The sequence below is a fragment of the Schistocerca nitens genome, chromosome 3 (genome assembly GCF_023898315.1).
Source record: "Schistocerca nitens isolate TAMUIC-IGC-003100 chromosome 3, iqSchNite1.1, whole genome shotgun sequence".
NCBI classification, from domain to species: domain Eukaryota; kingdom Metazoa; phylum Arthropoda; class Insecta; order Orthoptera; family Acrididae; genus Schistocerca; species Schistocerca nitens.
In genome coordinates this window covers 76,283,487-76,307,423 of record NC_064616.1, presented here as the reverse complement: position 1 = coordinate 76,307,423, position 23,937 = coordinate 76,283,487, and the positions used below count along the sequence as shown (strand labels likewise).

Genomic DNA, 23,937 nt, shown 5'->3' with positions numbered 1-23,937 from the left:
TGTGTCTAATTAGCTGTTTTATAGCTGCAGGTAACATATATATTTTGGCTAACTGCTACCCTTATGGCATTTTCATGTTTTGCATGTAGGATTCTTTGTAAGTAATTTTATGACCATATGCAGTAAACTGTGTATCACTAACATTTCCCTCCCTCCTGTTCCATTTCCAAACGGTATGCAGGAAGAATAACTGTCAGTACATCTAAGTATTTTATAAACAAAATAAGCATTGAAGTCATGTCTCTCATCAACTACTTCAGTTTTTGAAATTGTGAAATCCTATAACATTTTATATCTTAAAACACAAAAGTTTGTGTTCCTTTGGAAAGTTGATAGCATACCTCATATCCAAACTCCAGTTCATCTGCAGTAAGCATTACAATATCATCATCTATTGTCAGTATAGCTTCCGTTTCTATTTCTTCATATGGATAGAACCGATTGGACAGTTTGTTTTCTTTAGTCTGAATAACTTTCAAAGGCTTATTTATTTTGGGCCACATTGATGCTGAAAGCAATAATAATAATAATAATAATAATAATATCACAAAATCATTACTTTTACAAATATGTTGCAGGTACAAGATTGTAGCATCAAGGTTACACAGTAACTTACGATGTGGTGGATATTTACGTTGATTGTTCCATACAACTAGAACTTTATTTAAGCTTGGTGCCTTCACAAGTTTCTGTATCAATGTAAAGAGAGACTCTACCCTGTCATATGTTAGTACTACTGCTGTGAAACCTTGTGAGCGAGGTGCAGTCAACTGCAGGAACAAAGGAGATTTCGTTGAAAGCTGTAAGAAAAAGAATGTTCTTGTAGATGTGTATAGCATTTATCTGTGGAAATTACAACAACCTGAACATCCAGTTATTTATATCTTACAGGATTTGGTGCCATATTCCAATCATCATACGTTCGGGCATACTGAGGGAATACCCGATCATTTATTATGTCCAGTGCAGTTAATGTAATAGCTTTCAGTGTTGAAAAGTAACGATGGTAAAGCCAATGGCCTTGAGCGCGCAGGTCTTCCAACCGTTCATCTGACACACTAGACAGTATTTCAGTAAGCCTGCCAAGATCAGCTTCAGTAATAATTACAGCAGCTCTGGAACACACAAATTCTGGATTAGAAAACAGAGGTAAGGGATCCAGAGATTTCAGTCAAATCATGTCACAAAACCAGGAAGTCCAAGAAATAACTAAAATCAAACAACAGTCATTGCAGTGTAAAATAACAAGAAACAGCATGTTTTTATTTCATTTTCAGATACCTGACTGTCAGATACCTGTCTGGCTGTGCCTAAATAGACAGTCTCAACCAACTGCCATAAGAATTTAAAGTAATTTCTTAGATACTTGGCAACTTCTTGCAGCTCACAATGAAAAGCAGCACTGTACAATATTTTACCAAAAGACTATTTGATGGACCCACATCGTTCAGGATAAACACAAAGTTACTCATCAAGTGCTGCAGTTAAATTTCAAAATTATCAGTGTTATAATGCATCACAGATGACTAACTTCGAAATAAAATTATGCCAGAAAGTCCACAGCCCATGAAGATGTCAAGTTTTGCAATACTTAAAAACATAACTACCCCTACTAAAACCTCAACCTGGGACTATCCTGGAATTTCTCATGAGAAAAAGCTGATTTGCTTTAAATAAAACTTCAGTACACAGAAGACATCACATCACTAACAGCAAACTGGAGACATGCTAGGAAGATGTACAGCTTAACTAAGACGAAATCTTTCCTTATTTTTCATACTGGGCAATCAATTAAGACAATGAATGAATGAATGAATAACCTTTGACAACAACCTACTTTGACTGCACAGATACTCTGCACTGCCTGCAATTTTTGAAGTTACTTTTGCAAAACATACAGCATGTTAAAAGTATTCCATGTTTTGAGAGGTGGTTGTATGGATCAAAGCAAGAAAAAATGTCCAGTAAACATGGGTTCTAAATTCCATACCTTAAGAGCTATGAGCATTTTTACATCTTCACTGCTGTGAAACACACCTCTCTTCTACTGCAAGCTCTTTGCTACTGTGAATGACCTACAGACTGCAGTAAACAAATGATGACACATTCCTCTGTTATTGTTGATGAATAAACCATACAGTAAACACATTTTAGTGTTGTTCCCATAAATTGAATTCATGGTTCTGGGTTAAGTTTAGCATATACATTAGTTGTAATGGAACAAGGTTTTTTTTTAGAAAAAAAAAGGACAAGTTGGTGAGATGCTTTTACATTGCAGTTTTGTCTTTGTGCTTACCAGCATAGTGGGAGCCTATTACTCCACACAGAAAATGGCAGACTCAATCTTCTGTTACAGTGTGGCAAATAGAAACAACCACTGAGGGCATGACTGCAAGTTCCCATGGGGACTAATAGCCTCCCATTATACTGGTAAGTGCAAAGGCAAAACTACAATATACAAGCACCTCACAATTTTATCAAAACAGAAACTGGTTCCATTAGAATTAATGTATGCACTGCACTTAACCCAGAACTATGAATATGGTTCACAGTAACGACATTAAAAGATGTTTATTACATGCTGTATCTATGGACAATAATAGAGGAATGTGTCCTCATTAGTTTATTGCATTCTGTAGCTCATTCATGATTCCAAAGAGCTTGTGGTAGAAGAGATGTGTTTCACAGTAGTGAAGATGAACAAGTGCCCATAGCTCTTAAGGTAGGCATTTTAGAGCTCATGCGTACTGGTTATTTTTGGCTTGTTTTGGTGAAAAACGTGGAAAGATTTTTAACACCTCGTATAATCACTAGCCACAGTGACTGAAATGTAGGAGACTTCTGTCTCTAAGCTGTTCATTTTTGGAACACAACCTACAACCAGCTTAGAAACAGAAGTGATGACACTTTCTGCAGGACCTGACCATCATTTTGCAGGACAGCACTCAAGTACATACAGCACCCGTTGTTGCTAATTTGTTTGACTGACGGGTTGCTAAGTGCTATACCACCTACAGCACTCCCGTGACTTAAGCCCTCCCGAGTTCAACTCGATTTCTTAACTGAAGGAAACACTTGATGGCATTCGCTTCAGAACTGCTACAAATTTGTCAGGCAACAGACGGCACCGCTCGACCAGTCAACACAACTGGCACTGCTAAGAGTATCCTTTGATTTCCACATCACTGGCAATGGGTTATACACAATGCTGGTTACTACTTTGAAGGTCAGTAAAACTTTGAAACACGTATCTATTTTGTACAAACTGTAAATAAATAGTTGCCACTATTAAAGTTCCAACCCACGTATACATATTTTTAACATTAGGGATGTTATAATACTCCCTTGGGGTATGTCCCAAAACTATTATGACATCTTATGATTTCCCTCCATTCAAAATGATGTGCAGCGTTCAATTGGCTTGGATGTCACTCATTCCAATTTCAAAGCTGCATCCAACATTCCACAGACTCAACAAGAGGCAGCACCGAACTATAATTAACAGCTTCTGGAAGTCTAGAAACACCTACTGCCTACTGGATCTTGTGGATGAACCGGGTGAGCCAAGTTTCAGAAGACGGCTTTTAGTGAAGCCATGTTGACTACTACATAAATTTTTTTCTCCAAAAAGGTCTCATATATGATTATTAAATAAGTTCCCTAAATTATTCATCCTAAAGGATTGTCAATTACCACTTAGTATTGAACTGGCAGGTAGATTACTGTGATATCAAAACTATACGTGTTATTGGGTTCATTATGAAAAGGCACCACTTCTAATCATGAAGACAGGCCCAGGCAACACAGCACGAGTTAACCCAGTACCCCACTGTGTTGCACTGGTGGCTTGCACCATGTCACCTCAGTAGTATTGCGACCCTGCAAGCAGAATTTTAAACTCAGAGCATACTAGAACACGTGGCTACAGTTTGATCCAAATCAGTCTGCTGATGCACCCACTGTATCCTTTATAGCCTTTGGCCCCATCTATCCACATCCACTGATGTCTCCGGGCTGAAGATGGCACAGCAGTCAGTCAGTACAGTTGGACCTTCAATGGCAATTTATCACGAGGTTGTCAATAAAAGCTAAGTCATGTAGCAATTTTGAAAGCCACAGTATTTCCAACCATGTCTGGCACCTTAACACCAGAATAGATTATACATGCAGTTCAGAATACTTACATTCACTTATTTCTAGAAATACATGAATTCTGCATTAAATAAGAAGTTTGTACTCCAGAGTCACACTTCAGCCTATAGTAGGACACGGGACATAGCGAATACAGCAGCATATGTAAGCAAAACTGGATGAAAATTAGGGATAGGAATCAATGTCATAAACACACACCCCCCCCCCTCTCCCCTCTTTGTGGAAGTCTATGAATGTATCGCACCAGGACTGGTCGCCTTTCATCTGTTTAACAGTTTGGTGGATTTTGGAATGTTTATTCAAATACGAGGTCTTAAGAAGCAAAATTCTTGTCTGAGCCATCCATGCACCACTTGTTAGCTGCCTCACAGCTTCCATCTGTCAGCACCCCTCTCCTGTTTTACTAAGCCATCAGAAGTTTTCCTGAATACCTTGCTGGGCTGCAGTTTCTGGGTGACAGGCTCATCCTCAGAGAAGGGCAAAGGTCCAGGTTTGAGTTGACATTGCACACCCAGTTTTAATTTGTCATAAGGTTTGACACTGGTAGATACCGAGACAAAAATATTATGCTAGAAGTCATTATTTTTTTACCTTTAGGCTGCATTACATCCTGTATGTGTATGGAACACCATTGAATTTTCTCCATTCAATTCTTGACAGCGAAATGTTTCTTACTACCTATCACTATGAAATTGTTGTGTTTCGTATTATTTTCTTCAGAAAATGAACAGTCATTTGCGTAAAGCTTAAATCTAAATAGCAGTTAGACAGCAATTTCATATAACAATATTCAGTTCCCTCCCATAATCCAATGGTATTATATGTGAAAATCAGATAATCAGGTCAGTAAAACTCAATCACTGAGGTTATCTTCACAGGAGAAAACTATATAGCATTCTGAACTCCATTACATAAAACTTCTGAAACGTCTCAAATGCATCAGATTTTATTTTCATTTTTCATATCAGTACTGTTCGTAATACTGATTTAAACTGCTTGACAAACTGCTCATGTCTGGCATGTTAAAGTGAGCCACCGATTGCTGGTAATACCACATGTGATGGATTCCTGTGATCCGTCCCCAATTTATGGGGCCCTGTAATTCAGCAGAAGTGTTTTGAATAGTGGCTTATAGCTGTTCTATGATTAATTTGTTTATCATAGATGTGGTGCCAGCTTTGTTGATTACACTTTTGTTTAATCAAAACACTTTTTGCCAATTTATATTCAGTACTGTGAACTACCACCAAAGAAAGTGATACTGAGAGATTTTCAAAATAACAAAGAACACAAACAAAGAACACACACAAAAAAGTTTCTGAGTTTACCTCTTCCAGTCCAGAACATCACTGAAGGGCATGATAAGTGAATCTGCACAAATCACCGGAACACAACCCGCTGCCATTGCCTCCAGGAGGGTTGGTTGTCCTAGTCTTGCACCACGTATCACCAAACAGAATTTAGATTGCTGTAACAGTATATTTGTATAGATACAACTAATTCGTACCTAGTAACTAAAAGTCAAATCAGCATTTATTCATAGCATGGTTAAAAGATGAAAAGATGAAACAATCATGAAAATGAGGTGCAACAGTCTTTCTGCACTTTTTTGGCATTGTTTTGATGTCTTGAGGATGACAGCAGACAGTCACTTAGACTAAAATGGACACTGTGATTCTGTAAGTTAGATTATTTATAATCTATCACTTGGGGTTGAGCAGAAGAGTCTTAAAGGGATAGGATGAAAAGTTCTCTGTTTGGTAGTAAAAGAACTGTACTCTTTAGGTCATAAATGTACTTTTTTACCATGTAGTATCCTATTGGGTCAATGCAACATTAAGTACATGCCACCTCTGAAGTGTGATTCTGAAAGGTCTGCAAAACATCCACCTACAGCTGCCATGAGCTCTTCACTGGACTCAAAATATTTTCCAGTCTCATTGTTTCTAATGTGGAAATAAGTGGATATCAGATATATCAAAATCTGATGAACAGTGTGGATGTTCCAAGAAATCATACTTCAAATACTCCTCAATTTTCCCACCGTAGGTCAGTGCACTGTCCTAATAAACAAAGATTTTATTTTCTCTTTTTGCAGTCTCAGCCTCTTCTTACCTATTTGTTCATGTAGTTTGCACAGAATATTATGTAAAATTTGACAGTTACTGTTTTATCCTTTGCAACATAGTCAGTAAGACGAAATCGCATTCAGATCCCAGAAATGCTGGTCACAGTCATTCTGACAGACAAAAGGGGCTTTGCTTTTTTTGTGCACCAGTTCTCATTCATTTCTTTAATTGTTACTTCATTTATAGTATGAATGGGCGAGTCATGCCTCCTCTACATTAACAAATTGGCTCCAAACCCAGTCTGACCCCTTTCTAAACTGTCCAGACAGTGCTGCTAAATAAGTTTTAATTTCTGACTTTGGTCAATATTCAACATATTTAGCATTCTTCCTTGCGATAACCTATTTTACAATTAATTATCCATGAAAAATATACCACAGTCTTTCTTCTGATATACCTATGGTGCAGGTTATTTTATATCCTTTAATCGTCAATTATTTAATTCTAACAGGACTTGCACTCTACATTTTCATCTGTGACTGGAGTTCTGGGATGTCCTTTACGTGCATCACACTCCAGATCAGGACAGGTACATCAAATCCAGCAATCTATTTCAGAACTTTTGAAAATTGAAGAGCACGTTCATTACAAATCACCTGTAACTCCTAATGAGTTTATATTGCCAGTAAACTGACCAAAACAGAATAAAAATATGACAGTATGGTATTAAAGTGTATCCATTTAGAAAACGCACACACACATTACATATATATAGGGTGTTTCAAAATTACACCACAAACTTCAAGGGGATGCAGATGGTGTCTAGACAAACAAAATGAGGAGAGGAACCTGTGTCCAGAAATGTCATCCAATGACACTTCTGAGTGTCAAAGCTATAGAGACGGTGACTGTATATGTATGTATATAACGAGTGATTCTGTGATGATGATATGAACTTTCAGGGAAGATGGAGAAGGATAAATGCATCACTTTGAGATAAGAGACCCAGGTCAAGGAAAGAACAAGTCAAAAGTTATAACAGAAATTGTTCTGATACCTCTGGCAGTGGAATACATGTACAGGTACTGTTTTTGCTTTGTAGGGTACCCAACTTTCGGAAGTGGTAGTATGCACCAAAAGAAGGGAAAAAGTCTAGTATGCAAGGGTTTTAAAATGCATACCTTAACAGCTAAGAGCAATTTTTTAATAAATCAGATCAATTTTGCAAGTCATACTATTGTGCACTGTGTAGCAAAATAAAAACAAAATTTCTTTGCTTTAAATGCCATCTCTTTCCCAAACCAAAAATGTAACACCTTGTCTTCTTATAAGACAGTCAGAATACTATGCTAGTCATTTTAAGGGCTGCAAAGAAACAAGTTAAAAGACTTTTCAACCAAACAACCAATTCAGACGACAATATAGAATACCTACCATAAGAATAACCAGAATAGATGCAGGACCCCTGAAACAACACCAGACATTCTTCTATATATGTGACTTTAGTGTATCACAAACCTATCTTTTTATGATAATTCCCCACAACTAATTCAGAACTGACCTTAACACTGCTTTCATTTCATCTGCATATTTAGAGTACTCCACAAAATGATTTTTTTTATATTTTCTTCTGTCTTAGTCACAGTCAGGCTTTAGAACTCTTCATAAAAATCAGTCTAGCATTTCTTTTGTAATGCTATACTCTGTCAGTATTTTCTCTCCCTCCCCCCCCCCTTCATCCCCCTCCCCACTCACCCTCACCCCCTCCCCCTCCCCCCCACCCCTCCAATGAGATTGGAGCCTACTTCTCTAAAATATTGCTAAGGGTAACTCTAAGCTTGAAAACCCCGTCAGATCAATGGATCTTTCACTAACAGTGTCTTATCCTATCACTCTGTGAGCCTCATCATACCTAAACCATCATGAAAATACACAATAAAAGTTCTATGTGCACCTGAAGTGTATGCTGCAGACAGATGTAGTAGAATGACGCTATTGGCTGGAGCACGTTTGGTACCTGCACCCAGGTGCGAATCACCCCACCACCCACCTTCTTACGTGCACACCACTATAGCACAACAGAAGGCATGTCACTAAGACTGAGCTCTCAAAATTAACCTTAACATGTTACAAAAACAGTGCTATCCAGGCTCAAACAAATATTACAAAATTTCAGTAAAGATCACAATAAATACACACCCGAGGTCCTTTTAAGTTGACAATACGATTGCTGCAGTTTCTTGATTTACATGGAAACCAATTGCAGAATCAGTTGTTCACCCACCCACAAACAATCATTTACTATCTCATAGCAAGCAAAGCCCCCCCCCCCCCCCCCATGAACCATGGACCTTGCCGTTGGTGGCAGCCTTTTCAGTAGTTCCAAGGGCAACAGTCTGGATGATTGACTGATCTGGCCTTGTAACAATAACCAAAACAGCCTTGCTGTGCTGGTACTGCGAACGGCTGAAAGCAAGGGGAAACTACGGCCATAATTTTTCCCGAGGGCATGCAGCTTTACTGTATGATTAAATGATGATGGCGTCCTCTTGGGTAAAATAATCCGGAGGTAAAATAGTCCCCCATTCGCGTCTCCGGGCGGGGACTACTCAAGAGGATGTCGTTATCAGGAGAAAGAAAACTGGCGTTCTACGGATCGGAGCGTGGAATGTCAGGTCCCTTAATCGGGCAGGTAGGTTAGAAAATTTGAAAAGGGAAATGATAGGTTAAAGTTAGATATAGTGGGAATTAGTGAAGTTCGGTGGCAGGAGGAACAAGACTTCTGGTCAGGTGACTACAGGGATATAAACACAAAGTCAAATAGGGGTAATGCTGGAGTAGGTTTAATAATGAATAGGAAAATAGGAATGCGGGTAAGCTACTACAAACAGCATAGTGAACGCATTATTGTGGCCAAGATAGATACGAAGCTCACACCTACTACAGTAGTACAAGTTTATATGCCAACTAGCTCTGCAGATGACGAAGAAATTGAAGAAATGTATGATGAAATAAAAGAAATTATTCCGATAGTGAAGGGAGACGAAAATTTAATAGTCATGGGTGACTGGAATTCAAGTGTAGGAAAACGGAGAGAGGGAAACGTAGTAGGTGAATATGGATTGGGGCTAAGAAATGAAAGAGGAAGCCGCCTGGTAGAATTTTGCACAGAGCACAACTTAATCATAGCTAACACTTGGTTCAAGAATCATGATAGAAGGTTGTATACATGGAAGAACCCTGGAGATACTAAAAGGTATCAGATAGATTATATAATGGTAAGACAGAGATTTATGAACCAGGTTTTAAATTGTAAGACATTTCCAGGGGCAGATGTGGATTCTGACCACAATCTATTGGTTATGACCTGTAGATTAAAACTGAAGAAACTGCAAAAAGGTGGGGATTTAAGGGGATGGGACCTGGATAAACTGAAAGAACCAGAGGTTGTACAGAGTTTCAGGGAGAGCATAAGGGAACAATTGACAGGAATGGGGGAAAGAAATACAGTAGAAGAAGGATGGGTAGCTTTGAGGGATGAAGTAGTGGAGGCAGCAGAGGATCAAGTAGGTAAAAAGACGAGGGCTAGTAGAAATCCTTGGGTAACAGAAGAAATATTGAATTTAATTGATGAAAGGAGAAAATATAAAAATGCAGTATATGAAGCAGGCAAAAAGGAATACAAACGTCTCAAAAATGAGATCGACAGGAAGTGCAAAATGGCTAAGCAGGGATGGCTAGAGGTCAAATGTAAGGATGTAGAGGCTTATCTCACTAGGGGTAAGATAGATACGGCCTGCAGGAAAATTAAAGAGACCTTTGGAGATAAGAGAACCACTTGTATGAACATCAAGAGCTCAGATGGAAACCCAGTTCTAAGCAAAGAAGGGAAAGCAGAAAGGTGGAAGGAGTATATAGAGGGTCTATACAAGGGCGATGTACTTGAGGACAATATTATGGAAATGGAAGAGGATGTAGATGAAGATGAAATGGGAGATACGATACTGCGTGAAGAGTTTGACAGAGCACTGAAAGACCTGAGTTGAAACAAGGCCCCCGGAGTAGACAACATTCCATTGGAACTACTGATGACTTTGGGAGAGCCAGTCCTGACTAAACTCTACCATCTGGTGAGCAAGATGTATGAAACAGGTGAAATACCCTCAGACTTCAAGAAGAATATAATAATTCCAATCCCAAAGAAAGCAAGTGTTGACAGATGTGAGAATTACCGAACTATCAGTTTAATAAGCCACAGCTGCAAAATACTAACGCGAATTCTTTACAGACGAATGGAAAAACTAGTAGAAGCCGACCTCGGAGAAGATCAGTTTGGATTCCGTAGAAATACTGGAACACGTGAGGCAATACTGACCTTACGACTTATCTTAGAAGAAAGATTAAGGAAAGGCAAACCTACGTTTCTAGCATTTGTAGACTTAGAGAAAGCTTTTGACAATGTTGACTGGAATACTCTCTTTCAAATTCTAAAGGTGGCAGGGGTAAAATACAGGGAGCGAAAGGCTATTTACAATTTGTACAGAAACCAGATGGCAGTTCTAAGAGTCGAGGGGCATGAAAGGGAAGCAGTGGTTGGGAAGGGAGTAAGACAGGGTTGTAGCCTCTCCCCGATGTTATTCAATCTGTATATTGAGCAAGCAATAAAGGAAACAAAAGAAAAATTCGGAGTAGGTATTAAAATCCATGGAGAAGAAATAAAAATTTTGAGGTTCGCCGATGACATTGTAATTCTGTCAGAGACAGCAAAGGACTTGGAAGAGCAGTTGAATGGAATGGATGGTGTCTTGAAGGGAGGATATAAGATGAACATCAACAAAAGCAAAACGAGGATAATGGAATGTAGTCGAATTAATCGGGTGATGTTGAGGATATTAGATTAGGAAATGAGACACTTAAAGTAGTAAAGGAGTTTTGCTATTTGGGGAGTAAAATAACTGATGATGGTCGAAGTAGAGAGGATACAAAATGTAGACTGGCAATGGCAAGGAAAGTGTTTCTGAAGAAGAGAAATTTGTTAACATCAAGTATAGATTTAAGTGTCAGGAAGTCATTTCTGAAAGTATTTGTATGGAGTGTAGCCATATATGGAAGTGAAACATGGACGATAAATAGTTTGGACAAGAAGAGAATAGAAGCTTTCGAAATGTGGTGCTACAGAAGAATGCTGAAGATTAGATGGGTAGATCACATAACTAATGAGGAGTTACTGAATAGGATTGGGGAGAAGAGAAGTTTGTGGCACAACTTGACCAGAAGAAGGGATTGGTTGGTAGGACATGTTCTGAGGCATCAAGGGATCACCAATTTAGTATTGGAGGGCAGCGTGGAGGGTAAAAATCATAGGGGGAGACCAAGAGATGAATACACAAAGCAGATTCAGAAGGATGTAGGTTGCAGTAGGTACTGGGAGATGAAGAAGCTTGCACAGGATAGAGTAGCATGGAGAGCTGCATCAAACCAGTCTCAGGACTGAAGACCACAACAACAACAGCAAGCAAAGCATGGATTATGGGCATGTTAAAAGTCAAAGCAAGAGACAAGCAGTATTTAATTAAATCTCCATATAAATGGTGGCATAAACTGAAGTGACAAATATCTTGATGCTTTTACAATGTTCAGTTTAATTTTGAAGCTTCAGACAATCTGATTGAACAAGATACTCTTTTAAACACATTTTACGAATTGCAAAAAACTTTGAACTGTCATTTACACCTGGTATGGCGCGTGCTGACTATTTCATGGTACGTATCACCCACCTTGAAGCCTACACCAGCACGTAAGTTCTGAAGGGTATGTCTGATACCAGTCACAGTTAAGCAATCTATTAGAGAAGAGCTATACTGTCTTGATTCTGGGTGTCATCAACCCCAGAACTGCAAGTGATTGGGCTACACCATTAGCTGTTATCAAGAAGATGAATGGATCTCTTCATTATGTGCAGACATGAAGAAGCCTAAACAAGGTGCTCAGTTCATAGTAAATTAATATCTAATCCCCACACTAGAAGAACTGTCGAAATTACCAGCAGGAAAACATTTTCCAAAGATATCCTGCACTGATACACATTTAAAGTTGCTGCTAGACAGTGTGTCACAAAACCCAGTTGGTTATGAACATACCTTTTGACTTATAAAAGTACCTGCACCACCAATTGGCATTGCATGCATATCACCAATTTTTGAAAGATACTTGGAGCAACTCACAGTGTTAGTGCCGGCCACGGAAAGGCTTTTCAAGCAGCAAAACATTCATGTCATGTCAAATGGGCCTTCTGAGTTGCTCCAGCTGAATAGGGAATTGCAAACTGGCCTCCATAGTCTTGGAGTTGTGTCACTTCCTCAAAAGTGACATAGGATGAGGAATCTATTTTACTTTAGATACTTTTTTATATACTAAAGATACTGGTGATCTATTTTAAGTTTAACGAATAGTCACGGTAGTCTCATAAAATATTAAACACAGAACAGTATGTTATTATAATCATATTAACCAATAAGATGCATGCACCAATTTCTTCTTTGTTTCCATATGGAACTATGTGGTTTTTCGGTTCCGGGGTAGTACTTATATATGAGTTCTGCCATTCTTTGTGAAGCCACCATAAATTAATACACTGGCACCTACTTCTACATTACTAAAAATCATTGCAGAGCCAAAAACCATTTACAAATTAATAATGCTATGACACTATGTTTTATAAGAAGCACAAGTCAAATTACCCTAATATGTCTCAGTACAATGATATATGCAGCAATGATTCCCTTGTACTTCACTCACATCTCCATAATGGCAATACAAAATTATTCTCATATCTCCTTTCTACGTGAAGCACCTTGATTGTGACAAAAACATCAGGGAAACCTAATTTTCAATACATTTTTACCATGTAATTTCTTCCCAAATCCCGAAAAATATATTTCTGAATTCTTCCACCAATGGCACATGACTGCCACACACAAGTTACCTTTAGCTTCTTCTTGATTGTCTATCTGAGCTCAGTTTTAACATACATAAAAAATATTTATTTCCTGATTAAAAATGTAATAATATCCTGAGATAACACACATACATTTGCAAGAAGAATATATGAATCTGTATAAACTTCAATTTTCCTTCTTCTCTGTATGAAATAAAGTGTATTACAACTCTCAGTGGCAATTCCATCTCCTGTCAAATGATCACCTTGTCCATTTCCTTATGGCATCCTATGATAACACTGCAGATAACCAAAGGGCACCAATAGTCAGAAGCTCAAATTTAGTCATTAGAAGAACTGCTGACACCCACATCCTTTCGAACTTGGTTATTGTATTTCTCTCTTTGTCTCCTCCTGCAATTTTTACCCCCAACACTCGTCTCCAATATTAAAATTGTGATCCCTTGCTGTCTCAGTATGTGCGCTATCAATCTATCCCCTCTTTTAGTCAAGTTATGCCACAAATTTCTTTTTTCCCCAATTCTGTTCAGCACTTCCTCACGGGTTGCGTGATCTACCCATCTGATCTTCAGCATTCTTCTGAAGCACCCCTTCTTGAAAGCCTCTATTCTTTTCTTATCTGACCTGTTTATGATATCACATCTTACTTCCACATAAGGCTACACCCAGACAAATACCTTCAGAAAAGACTTCCTAACATTTAAATCTATATTCAGTGCTAACACAACTCTCTTCTTCAGAAATGCTTTTCTTGCCATTGCTAGTCTACATTTTATATCCCCTCTGCTTCAGCCATCAGTTGTTTTACTGCCCAAATAGCGAAACTCATCCACTACTCTCAGTGTCTCATTTCCTAATCTAATTCCTTCAGCACCACCTGGTTTCATTCAACTATATTCCATTACCTTTCCAAGACACTGTCCATTCCATTCAGCTATTCTTCCAAGTCTTTTTCTGTCTCTGACAGATTTAAAATGTCATTGGCAAACCTCAAAGTTTTGATTTCTTGTCACTGGACTTTAATTACTACTACAAATTTTTCTTTGGTTTCCTTTACTGCTTGCTCAATGTATAGATTCGACAACATAGGGGATAGGTTACAACCCTGCCTCACTCCCTTCTCAATCACTGCTTCCCTTCATGTCCGTCGACTCTTATAACTGCTGTCTGGTTTCTGTATAAGTTGTATATAATCTTTCATTTCCTGTATTTTATCCCTGTTACTTTCAGGATATCAAATAGTGTATTCCTGTTGAAACTGTTAAAAGTTTTCTCCAAATATACAAAAGCTATAAATTTAGGTTTGCCCTTCCTTAACCTGTCTCCTAAGAGAAGTCGCATGGTCAGTACTGCTTCACATGTTCCTATGTTTCATCAGCATCAAAACTGATATTCCCTGAGGTCAGCTTCAACCAGTTTTTCCATTCATCTATAGATATTTCATGTTACTATTTTGCAACCATGACTTATTAAACTGATAGTTTGGTAATTTTCACACCTGCCAGCACCTGCTTTCTTTGGAATTTGAAGTATTATATTCTTCTTGAAGTCTGAGGGTATTTCGCCTGTCTCGTACATCTTGCTCACCAGATGGAAGAGTTTTGTCATGTCTGCCGAGGCTATCAGTAGCTTAAACCGAATGTCGTCTACTCCTGGGGCCTTGTTTTGACTTAGATCTTTCAGTGCTGTCAAGTTGTTCTCGCAGTATCATGTCTCCCATCTCATCTTTATCTATGTCTTCTTCCCTTTCTATATTGTTGCCTTCAAGATCATTTCTGTTGTGCAACCCCCCTATATATTCCTTTCACCTTTCCCTTCTTTGCTTGGTACTGAATTTCCATCTGACCTCTTGATATTCATACAGGTGCTTTTCTTTTCTCCAAACATCTCTCTTACTTTCCCAGAGGTAGTATCTATCTTTCCCCTAGAAATATATCCTTCTATGTCCTCACATTTGTCCTCTAGCAATTTCTGCTTAGTCATTTTGCATTTTCTGACACTCTCATGTTTGCATTCCCTATCACTTGCTTCATTTGCTGCATTTTTATATTTTCTCCCTTCATCAATTAAACTCACCATCTCCTGTGATATCCAAGGATTTCTATTAGGCCTCATCTTTTTAGCTAATTGATCCTCTGTTGTCTTCACTATTTTCTCTCACAAAACAACCCATTCATCATCTGCTGCATTCTTTTCCCCTTTTACAGTCAATCTTTGTCTGATGCTTCCTCTGAAATTCTTAACAATCTATGGCTCTTTCAACTTATTAATGTCCCATCTCCTTAATTTTCTACCCTTTTGCAATTTTTTTCATTTTTAATCTATACTTAAATCCAATAAATTGTGGTCAGAGTCCACAGCTACCCCTGGAAATATCTTACAGGTTAACATCTAGTTCTGAAATCTCTGTCTTACCATTATATAATCAATCTGAAACCTTCCGGAGTCTCCAGGTCTCTTCCACACACACTGCCTTCTTTCATGATTCTTAAACAGAGTGTTAGTGATTAAGTTATGCTCTGAGCAAAATTCTTCCTGGCACTTCCCCTTTCATTCCTTTCCTACAGGCTATATTCGCCTACTATTTTTCATTCTCTTCCTTTCCCTACTACCAAATTCCAGTCCCCCATCATAATTCAATAATTTCCTTTATCTCATCATACATTTTTTCAATCACTTCAGCACCTGTGGAGCTCGTTGGCATATGAACTTGTACTACAGTGGTGGGTTTTGGCTTCATGTCTCTTTGAAGCAACTTACCTGCATTCCTACTTTCTTATTCATTATTAGACCTACTCCTGCTTTACCCCTATTTGATTTTGTATGTATAACCCTGCACTCATCTGACCATATGACCTGTTCCTCCTGCAACTGAATTTCACTGTATCCAACTTCAACCTATCCATTTCCTTTTTTAAATTTTTTAACCCACCTGGTTGACTGAGGGATATTACAGTAGTACCAGAGATAACTGTGCTCAGATGCATATAAGCAAGTGTTCCATAAACTGAAGCAAAGTTTTGCTTGTTCTTATATCATGCAAAGGCAGCACAGTTCTGATAAAGGCAAGTCAGGGCTAACAGGTTGCAAGATCACCAGCATAGGATGTCCTGCCTCTTAAAAACATAACAGCAGCTCTAACATAGGTACTAAAACACTTGAGCAACAAGTTTGTGTGGTCACCAATTTATAGAGTGCCTGAATATGCGATGTTGGCAGACCTGTTGATTAGCAAATGTAAAAGGAGATCCAGGAGGTAGAGCACACAATGCAGCCAGCACCTGTCTGATCACAGTTTTAATGTAAAACTACTTTGGACCTCAGATTACTGCATATGACAAATTATGACAGGATTATGTAATGTATTCTTGGTGCTGTTGATAAACTTCACGAGTGGGTATGGGATCTACTGACTACAGAAATTGTTAAACTATGACAGCCTGGCTGGTTTTCAGACTTCGTATTCTGCATTAATCGTAGAGTGTACTTTCAGTGTCATAAACACCACACACTGTTATGCACAGGCGATAAAACTATGAATTTGTCATTAGCACATTTTCTGGGTGTATATACACTCCTGGTTGGTTGGTTTTTGGGGGAAGAGACCAAACAGCGAGGTCATCGGTCTCATCGGATTAGGGAAGGACAGGAAAGGAAGTCGGCCGTGCCCTTTCAGAGGAACCATCCCGGCATTTGCCTGGAGCGATTTAGGGAAATCATGGAAAACCTAAATCAGGATGGCCGGACGCGGGATTGAACCATCGTCCTCCCGAATCCGAGTCCAGTGTGCTAACCACTGCGCCACCTCGCTCGGTATATACACTCCTGGTATATGCTGATAGTAACTGCTGATATTGCCTGCTGGCTTCTCTCTCGGGTTCTTTTGTTGATGTTTGTTTGATGAAAAACCAAAGACAAAAGCCAACAGGTAATTCATCTAAAAGTGGCCACAAAAGACTTAACAATTTTGTAACAGCTGATATGTCTCAGTATCGTTTATTTGCAGCCCCTGTCCATAAAAATCAAGATTTTTCTGCACAAGCCAATTCTTTTGCTTCAAAGACAGCAGTGGCAGGTCAAAGGAATTATTATCAGATCAAAAAAGTTGTGACAGTTATAGCATACACAACAAAAATTTCATTGTAATCTATATGGCACAAAGGTCCACATCATAAAAGATCACAAGCTACACCTAGCGCTATTTGGCCAACAGGAAACGTTTTTGAAAAACAGTTCTAAAGCTGAAGGAAACAGGCTTTCTATTGAGCATCCAACACTACACGCCAAGAGGGAACCACAAAAATGCCAATGGGACAAGAGCCAACCATTGATAAGGAAGAGGCAACATGTTTTCAATGAGATACAGGTCTGGGAAACAGTGAAGTCATTTATCTGCCTAACTCATGCATGACAATGAAGTTTTGGCTCAAGTGGTAAGTTTGTATAAACAGTTATGTCATAATAATTCCTGTAACGAACTACTGTGTCCTTTCTACCAATTACAGTCCATCTGCCACAGAAGATTGGTGGCTAACAGTTTGCTTCATGTTGCTGTGTCAGAGACAGTGAAGATTATTCTTATGGTGAAGATAGCAGCATTCAGCTTCTTCACAACACCTTGAATATTTTTTCAATGATGTAAGCCTACTAAGGAGAGCTTATGACTAGTTCTTCTTCAATGCTCTCTTCTGTTCCCAATATCTCTTGAGCCCTGCTGATAATTTCTCCTTCCTCTCCTGTGAAAGGGACTTCCAACATTTAGGGACTCTAGGTGGCGGGGTCCAAGACTCTGCCATACCACAAAATTTGGAACAATCTCCTACCTCAGAGATCCCAGCCAAATTCAAGTCCTTCAGTACTTCATTAAGCCACAGGCTTCCAGTCTTGTAGCTTTTAACCAATGAGAAGATCTTGGTAAGCCTATTGTCATTCATTCATTGTAATTGCCCATAGAACTTGAGCTTCCTACGTCGCATACTGGTGTGGGCTGATTTTAACCGTTGGCACAGTTCAGAATTAGACTTCAATCGGTAGGTTTCATCTGGGAGCAATCTCGAGCCATGAATTTTTCTGAGAATATGTCTTTCGGCTTTCTCCAGATCATCCATCATGCCTTTTCTATTCATCAAGGGGGTCTCTGTGGCATACAGAAACTGTGGTCTAACAGCAGTTCTGTAATGACAGACCTTAGCATTCTTCAAAATGCACTTCATGTTGTACAGATTGTGGAACAGATGGTATGCTGCGCTGAGTTTGTTATGTCTTTTTAAGGTGGAGGTGCTGTCTCTACCATTGAGGTGGACCCATTCACCAAGATAACAAAAGCCGATTGACCCTCCCAATGGTTCCATGTATAGTTGTCAAAGGGGTGTTACTGGAGTGCCAGTTCAAGATAATTGGTCTTGTCATACGATATTTGTAACCCTGACTTCACAGCTCTCTCATGCAGGGTTTGGACAGCAATGGCAGCATCCTTAGAGTTGTTGGTTAGGATTGCAATGTCATCTGTGAAAACAAGGCACCTTATCTGGATTCTTCGGGTTCCGGCTCCAATGGTAACTGGTTTGATTCCTAGATTCCTCAACGTACATTCCCAGGTTTTGATGACTTTATCAAGCACCTAAACAGAATGGGTGATAGACCATCACACTGTCGTACTCCTATTTTAATGTTGAAACTCTGAGATACTTCTCCTTTGAACTTCACCTTAGAGGTTGTACCAGTGAGAGTCTGTTTGATGAGGAAAAGATGAGTGTGTGTGTGTGTGTGTGTGTGTGTGTGTGTGTGTGTGTGTGTGTGTGTGTGTGTGTGTGAGTGAGTGAGAGAGAGAGAGAGAAAGAGAGAGAGAGAGAGAGAGAGAGTGAGTGCGCGTGAGCCCTGATACCACTGTTGGTTTAAACAACAAAAAATAATGTCTAATACCTCTTTAACAGCCATCATATATCAGGAAAAGCAACTGGCCCAGAACATGTCCATTCAGCATAATAACTTATGTTGATCATTACTCAACAGTTCATGGAACAATAACTACTTTATTAAAACTTAATCATCAGCAGTTGGGTACATTATTTTGTAACAGCACCTACATTCAGACTAGTAGATATCGGAGTTATGACTAATCCTAAGTAACTATTTTTCTGTTTATTAAATTTAAAGCAAGTGAACTTATTGAAGTAGTACTTCACCCCTAGATTAACAGAGAGAGAGCCAGCATCACAACTGGGGTTTCAGGTCCAGGATATAGTTAGCCACGCAACTAGACCTGAAGGCTAGGTTGACGAGGTAACGAGGAGAAGTTAAGAGTTGCACTGAAAATTCATTCAGTTACGCACGAACACGAGTCTGTCAGTGCAGCAGCAGAGCCACACTGCAGTCTTCGCCAGCACGCCACAGCAGCCACGTGCCACGGTCTTCACCAGCACGCCTTAGCAGCCACACGACAAGCTTTCAAGAATAGCAAGCAGAAAGCAGAGTCTAAACCACAAAGATCCTCTGTTTTCCAGCATGCCACCTAACCAGTCACGACACATTAGCTGCCACTAACAGTATGCGCCACAGCAACCACAGACCAAAAGTTAAGTGACAGCAGTTGGTTGGTTGTTGGGATGTTTAAGGGGGACTAAACAGCTAAGGTCATCAGTCCCCCATTCCAAAAACAGGCGAGACAAGGTCACGAAGCAGGTAAAACCCTAGAGGGAAGGAGACTCCCCCCAGGCACTACAAGAACACAAATGCAACAACGAACACTACAGACAAGAAGAGGACAGACAAACACCAGACACTAACAAACAGAAGAAAAGAAGATGGCTGGAAACTGGTTGACTGACCGCGACACAAAAAAAGGGAAAGAGTCAACCAGCAGACTATACACCAAAACAGCAACAAATGTAAAGAGACGCGAGGACAAAAGACACAGAATGGGAAGGTGCAGGACCTCCCTAAATCGAACCATAAAAAGGACTACCACGGATAAAATGTAAAACATTGTCAGCCATGGAGGCATCGTCAGATAAAACCAAAGCCAAAGTGCCCGGGAGATTAAAAGATTGGCGGAGTGTGCGCAGTCGAGGACACTCCAGCAAAATGTGGCCGACCGTCAGCCGGGACCCACACCGACACAGAGGGGGATCCTCCTGACGCAACAGATGGCCGTGCGTCAGGTATGTATGGCCGATGCGCAGCCGACACAGGACCACCGAGTCCCTGCGAGAAGCCCGCAGGGAGGAACGCCACACATCGGTCGTCTCCTTGACAGCCCGCAGTTTATTCGGGGCTGTCATGCCACGCCACTCAGCAGCCCACATCCCAAGCACCTTACGGCGCAACACCAGCTGCTGGTCGCGAGCCGTAAGGCCGATCTCCAAAGCTGGGGCGTCTATCGCCCCTTTGGCCAGCCTGTCAACACGTTCGTTCCCCGGGATGCCAACGTGACCTGGCGTCCAAACAAAAACCACCGAACGACCAGAACGGGTAATGATGGAAACAGACTCCCGAATAGAGGACACCAGAGGAGAACAGGGATAGCAGCGGTCGATGGCCTGGAGGCTGCTCAGGGAGTCACTGCAGATGACGATGGACGTACCTGAGCAGGAACGCATATGCTCAAGAGCGCGCAAGATGGCCACCAGCTCTGCAGTAAAAACACTACAGCCAGCTGGCAAGGAGCGCTGTTCAACATGGGCAGCGTGAGCAAAAGCGTAGGCAGTGCGACCATCAACCAGGGAACCATCGGTGTAGACAGGCTCACAGCCCAGAAATGAGGCGAGGAGCGCAAGAAAACGGCGACGGAGGGCCACAGGCGGAACCGAGTCCTTGGGTCCCTGTGCCAAGTCCAGACAGACGGACGGCCGGGACAAACACCAGGGAGGCGTAGGTGCACGGACCCGGAAGGGAGGCGGAAGAGGGAATGAACCCAGTTCGGACAGCAGGGACTGGACACGGACAGCTATGGAAAGCCCAGACCGAGGTCGCCGTTCGGGCAGATGGAGGACCGTGACAGGGAAAAGCAGGCGATGATTGGGATGGCCTGGCGAGCAATGAACGTGGACAGCATAGTCGGCGAGCAGTCGATGGCGGCGAATCCGCAGCGGGGGAACCCCGGCCTCCACCAGTAGACTATCCACGGGGCTCGTACGAAATGCGCCAGTTGCAAGCCGAACCCCACAGTGATGTATGGGGTCTAACAACTTCAACACGGAGGGTGATGCAGACCCATAGGCCAGGCTCCCATAATCAAGCCTGGACTGCACAAGGGCTCTGTACAGTCGCAACAGCGTGCAGCGATCCGCACCCCAAGATGTGTGGCTGAGGCAGCGGAGGGCGTTGAGGTGCCGCCAGCATTTTTGCTTCAGCGGAGTAATATGAGGAACCCATGTGAGCCGGGCATCAAACACGAGTCCCAAGAAGCGGCAAGTGTCCACCACTTCAAGCAGGTGGCCGTCGAGGTAAAGTTCAGGATGAGGGTGGACCGTCCGACGCCTGCAGAAGTGCATAACTCGAGTCTTGGCTGCAGAGAACTGAAAACCGTGAGTCAGAGCCCATGATGCTGCCTTCCGAACGGCTACCTGCAGCCTGCGTTCGGCGACTCCCGTAGTCGTGGAGCTAAATGAGATGCAGAAGTCGTCGGCATACAAAGAAGGAGACACCGACGACCCCACGGCTGCAGCCAGACCATTAATGGCCACTAGAAATAAGGACACGCTCAACACCGAGCCCTGCGGGACCCCATTTTCCTGTGTATAAGAAGAACTAGAGGCGGCACCGACTAGCACCCGGAAAGAGCGGTGCAATAGAAAGGTTTGAAGAAAAGCCGGGAGCCGACCACGAAGACCCCACGCATGCAGCGTGGCAAGAATGTGATGCCTCCATGTGGTGTCATACGCCTTCCGCAGATCAAAAAATACAGCAACGAGATGCTGACGTCGGGCAAAGGCCGTACGGATAGCAGATTCTAGCCGCACCAAACTGTCCGCTGCAGACCGGCCCCGACGGAAGCCACCCTGGGATGGAGCGAGGAGACCGCGCGATTCAAGGACCCAACACAAACGCCGCCCCACCATACGTTCGAGCAATTTGCACAAAACGTTGGTGAGGGTAATGGGACGATAGCTGTCCACCGCCAGTGGGTCCGCATCGGGCTTCAAAATGGGGACAATAAGACCCGCACGCCATTGCGACGGGAACACGCCCTCGCTCCAAATGCGGTTGAAGATGGTGAGGACGTGTCGCTGGCAGTCCCTGGAAAGATGCTTCAGCATCTGCGCGTGTATACCGTCTGGTCCTGGTGCTGTATCTGGGCAGTCGGCGAGGGCAGCAAGGAATTCCCGCTCGCTGAAAGGAGCATTGTATTTCTCAGAACGACGCGTGTGGAACGATAACGGCGTCCGCTCGGCTCGCTCCTTTAGAGAGCGAAAGGCGGGGGGATAAGTTGCAGTCGCAGAGCTCTGAGCAAAGTGCGCAGCAAGGTGTTCAGCAATGGCGGCAGCGTCCGTGCAGACAGCGTCCGTGCAGACAGCGCCGTCCAAGGAGATCCCAGCGACACCCATAGGGGTCTGGTGTCCATAAATCCGCCGTATCCGGGACCACACGAGCGAGGGGGAGACACGAGAGCCCAAGGATGAAACATACCGCTCCCAGCACTCCTGCTTACGCTGGGTAATAAGACGACGGGCGAAGGCACGTAGCCTCTTAAAGGCGATGAGGGTCTCGAGAGACGGGTGCCGCCGATGACGCTGGAGGGCCCGCCGACGGTCGCGAATAGCTTCAGCAATCTCCGGCGACCACCAGGGTACAGCCTTCCTCCGAGGGAGTCCAGAAGAGCGGGGGATGGCAGCCTCGGCCGCCGAAATGATGGACGTGGTTAAGTCACGGACCACATCGTCAATGTCACCCTGCGGGGGAGACTCAACGGTTGCCGCGGAAGTGAAACTCGGCCAGTCAGCCCTGTGGAGAGCCCAGCGGGGCAGGCGCCCAGAAGAATGACACTGGGGCAGTGACAAATAGATGGGAAAATGGTCACTACCACACAGGTCAGGATGCACTCTCCAGTGGAGAGATGGGACAAGGCCGGGGCTGCAAAGAGAGAGATCGATGGCCGAGAACGAGCCGTGGGCCACACTGAAATGTGTGGGAGCACCGGTGTTCAGGAGGCTAAGGTCGAGCTGAGCCAACAAATGCTCCACGGCACGACCGCGGTCATCGGAGACAGTCCCACCCCATAGAGGGTTGTGGGCATTGAAATCGCCCAGCAACAAGAAAGGAGGCGGCAGTTGTGCTATCAGAGCAGCCAGGACATGCTGCGCGACAGCACCATCCGGTGGTAGGTAAATACTGCAGACGGTAACAGCCTGTGGCGTCCACACCCGAACAGCGACAGCCTCTAAAGCTGTTTGTAGAGGTACAAACTCGCTGTGTAGAGAGTTAAGGACATATATGCAGACGCCACCAGACACCCTTTCATAAGCTGCCCGGTTCTTAAAATAACCCCGATAGCCACGGAGGGCGGGGGTTCGCGGTGCTGGAAACCAAGTTTCCTGCAGAGCAATGCAGAGGAAAGGATGAAGGCTGATAAGTTGGCGGAGCTCAGCTAGATGGTGGAAGAAACCGCTGCAGTTCCACTGGAGGTAAGTGACAGCAGTATTCGGGTTTGCCTCGTCATCACAGTTTGTTAGTAATGCTTGATGGAATAAAGAAGTCCCCGAGTGAGAGTGGGCCTAAACAGTTAGGGAGCAATATGGGGATTAGTTCTAAATCTGGGGG

General features: G+C 42.2%; 1 protein-coding gene across 1 annotated transcript in view; it reads right to left on the bottom strand.

Annotated features, from left to right (window-relative positions):
• LOC126248036 (exostosin-2) overlaps positions 1 to 23,937 on the bottom strand; it is a 107,641-nt gene that overhangs the window by 47,566 nt on the left and 36,138 nt on the right. Inside the window, exons 4-7 of the mRNA XM_049948657.1 lie at positions 5,481 to 5,620; positions 890 to 1,115; positions 617 to 800; positions 342 to 508 (exon numbers count right to left, since the gene is read on the bottom strand). Of these exons, the coding sequence (XP_049804614.1) occupies positions 342 to 508; positions 617 to 800; positions 890 to 1,115; positions 5,481 to 5,620 (717 nt within the window). The remainder of the gene's footprint in view (positions 1 to 341; positions 509 to 616; positions 801 to 889; positions 1,116 to 5,480; positions 5,621 to 23,937) is intronic.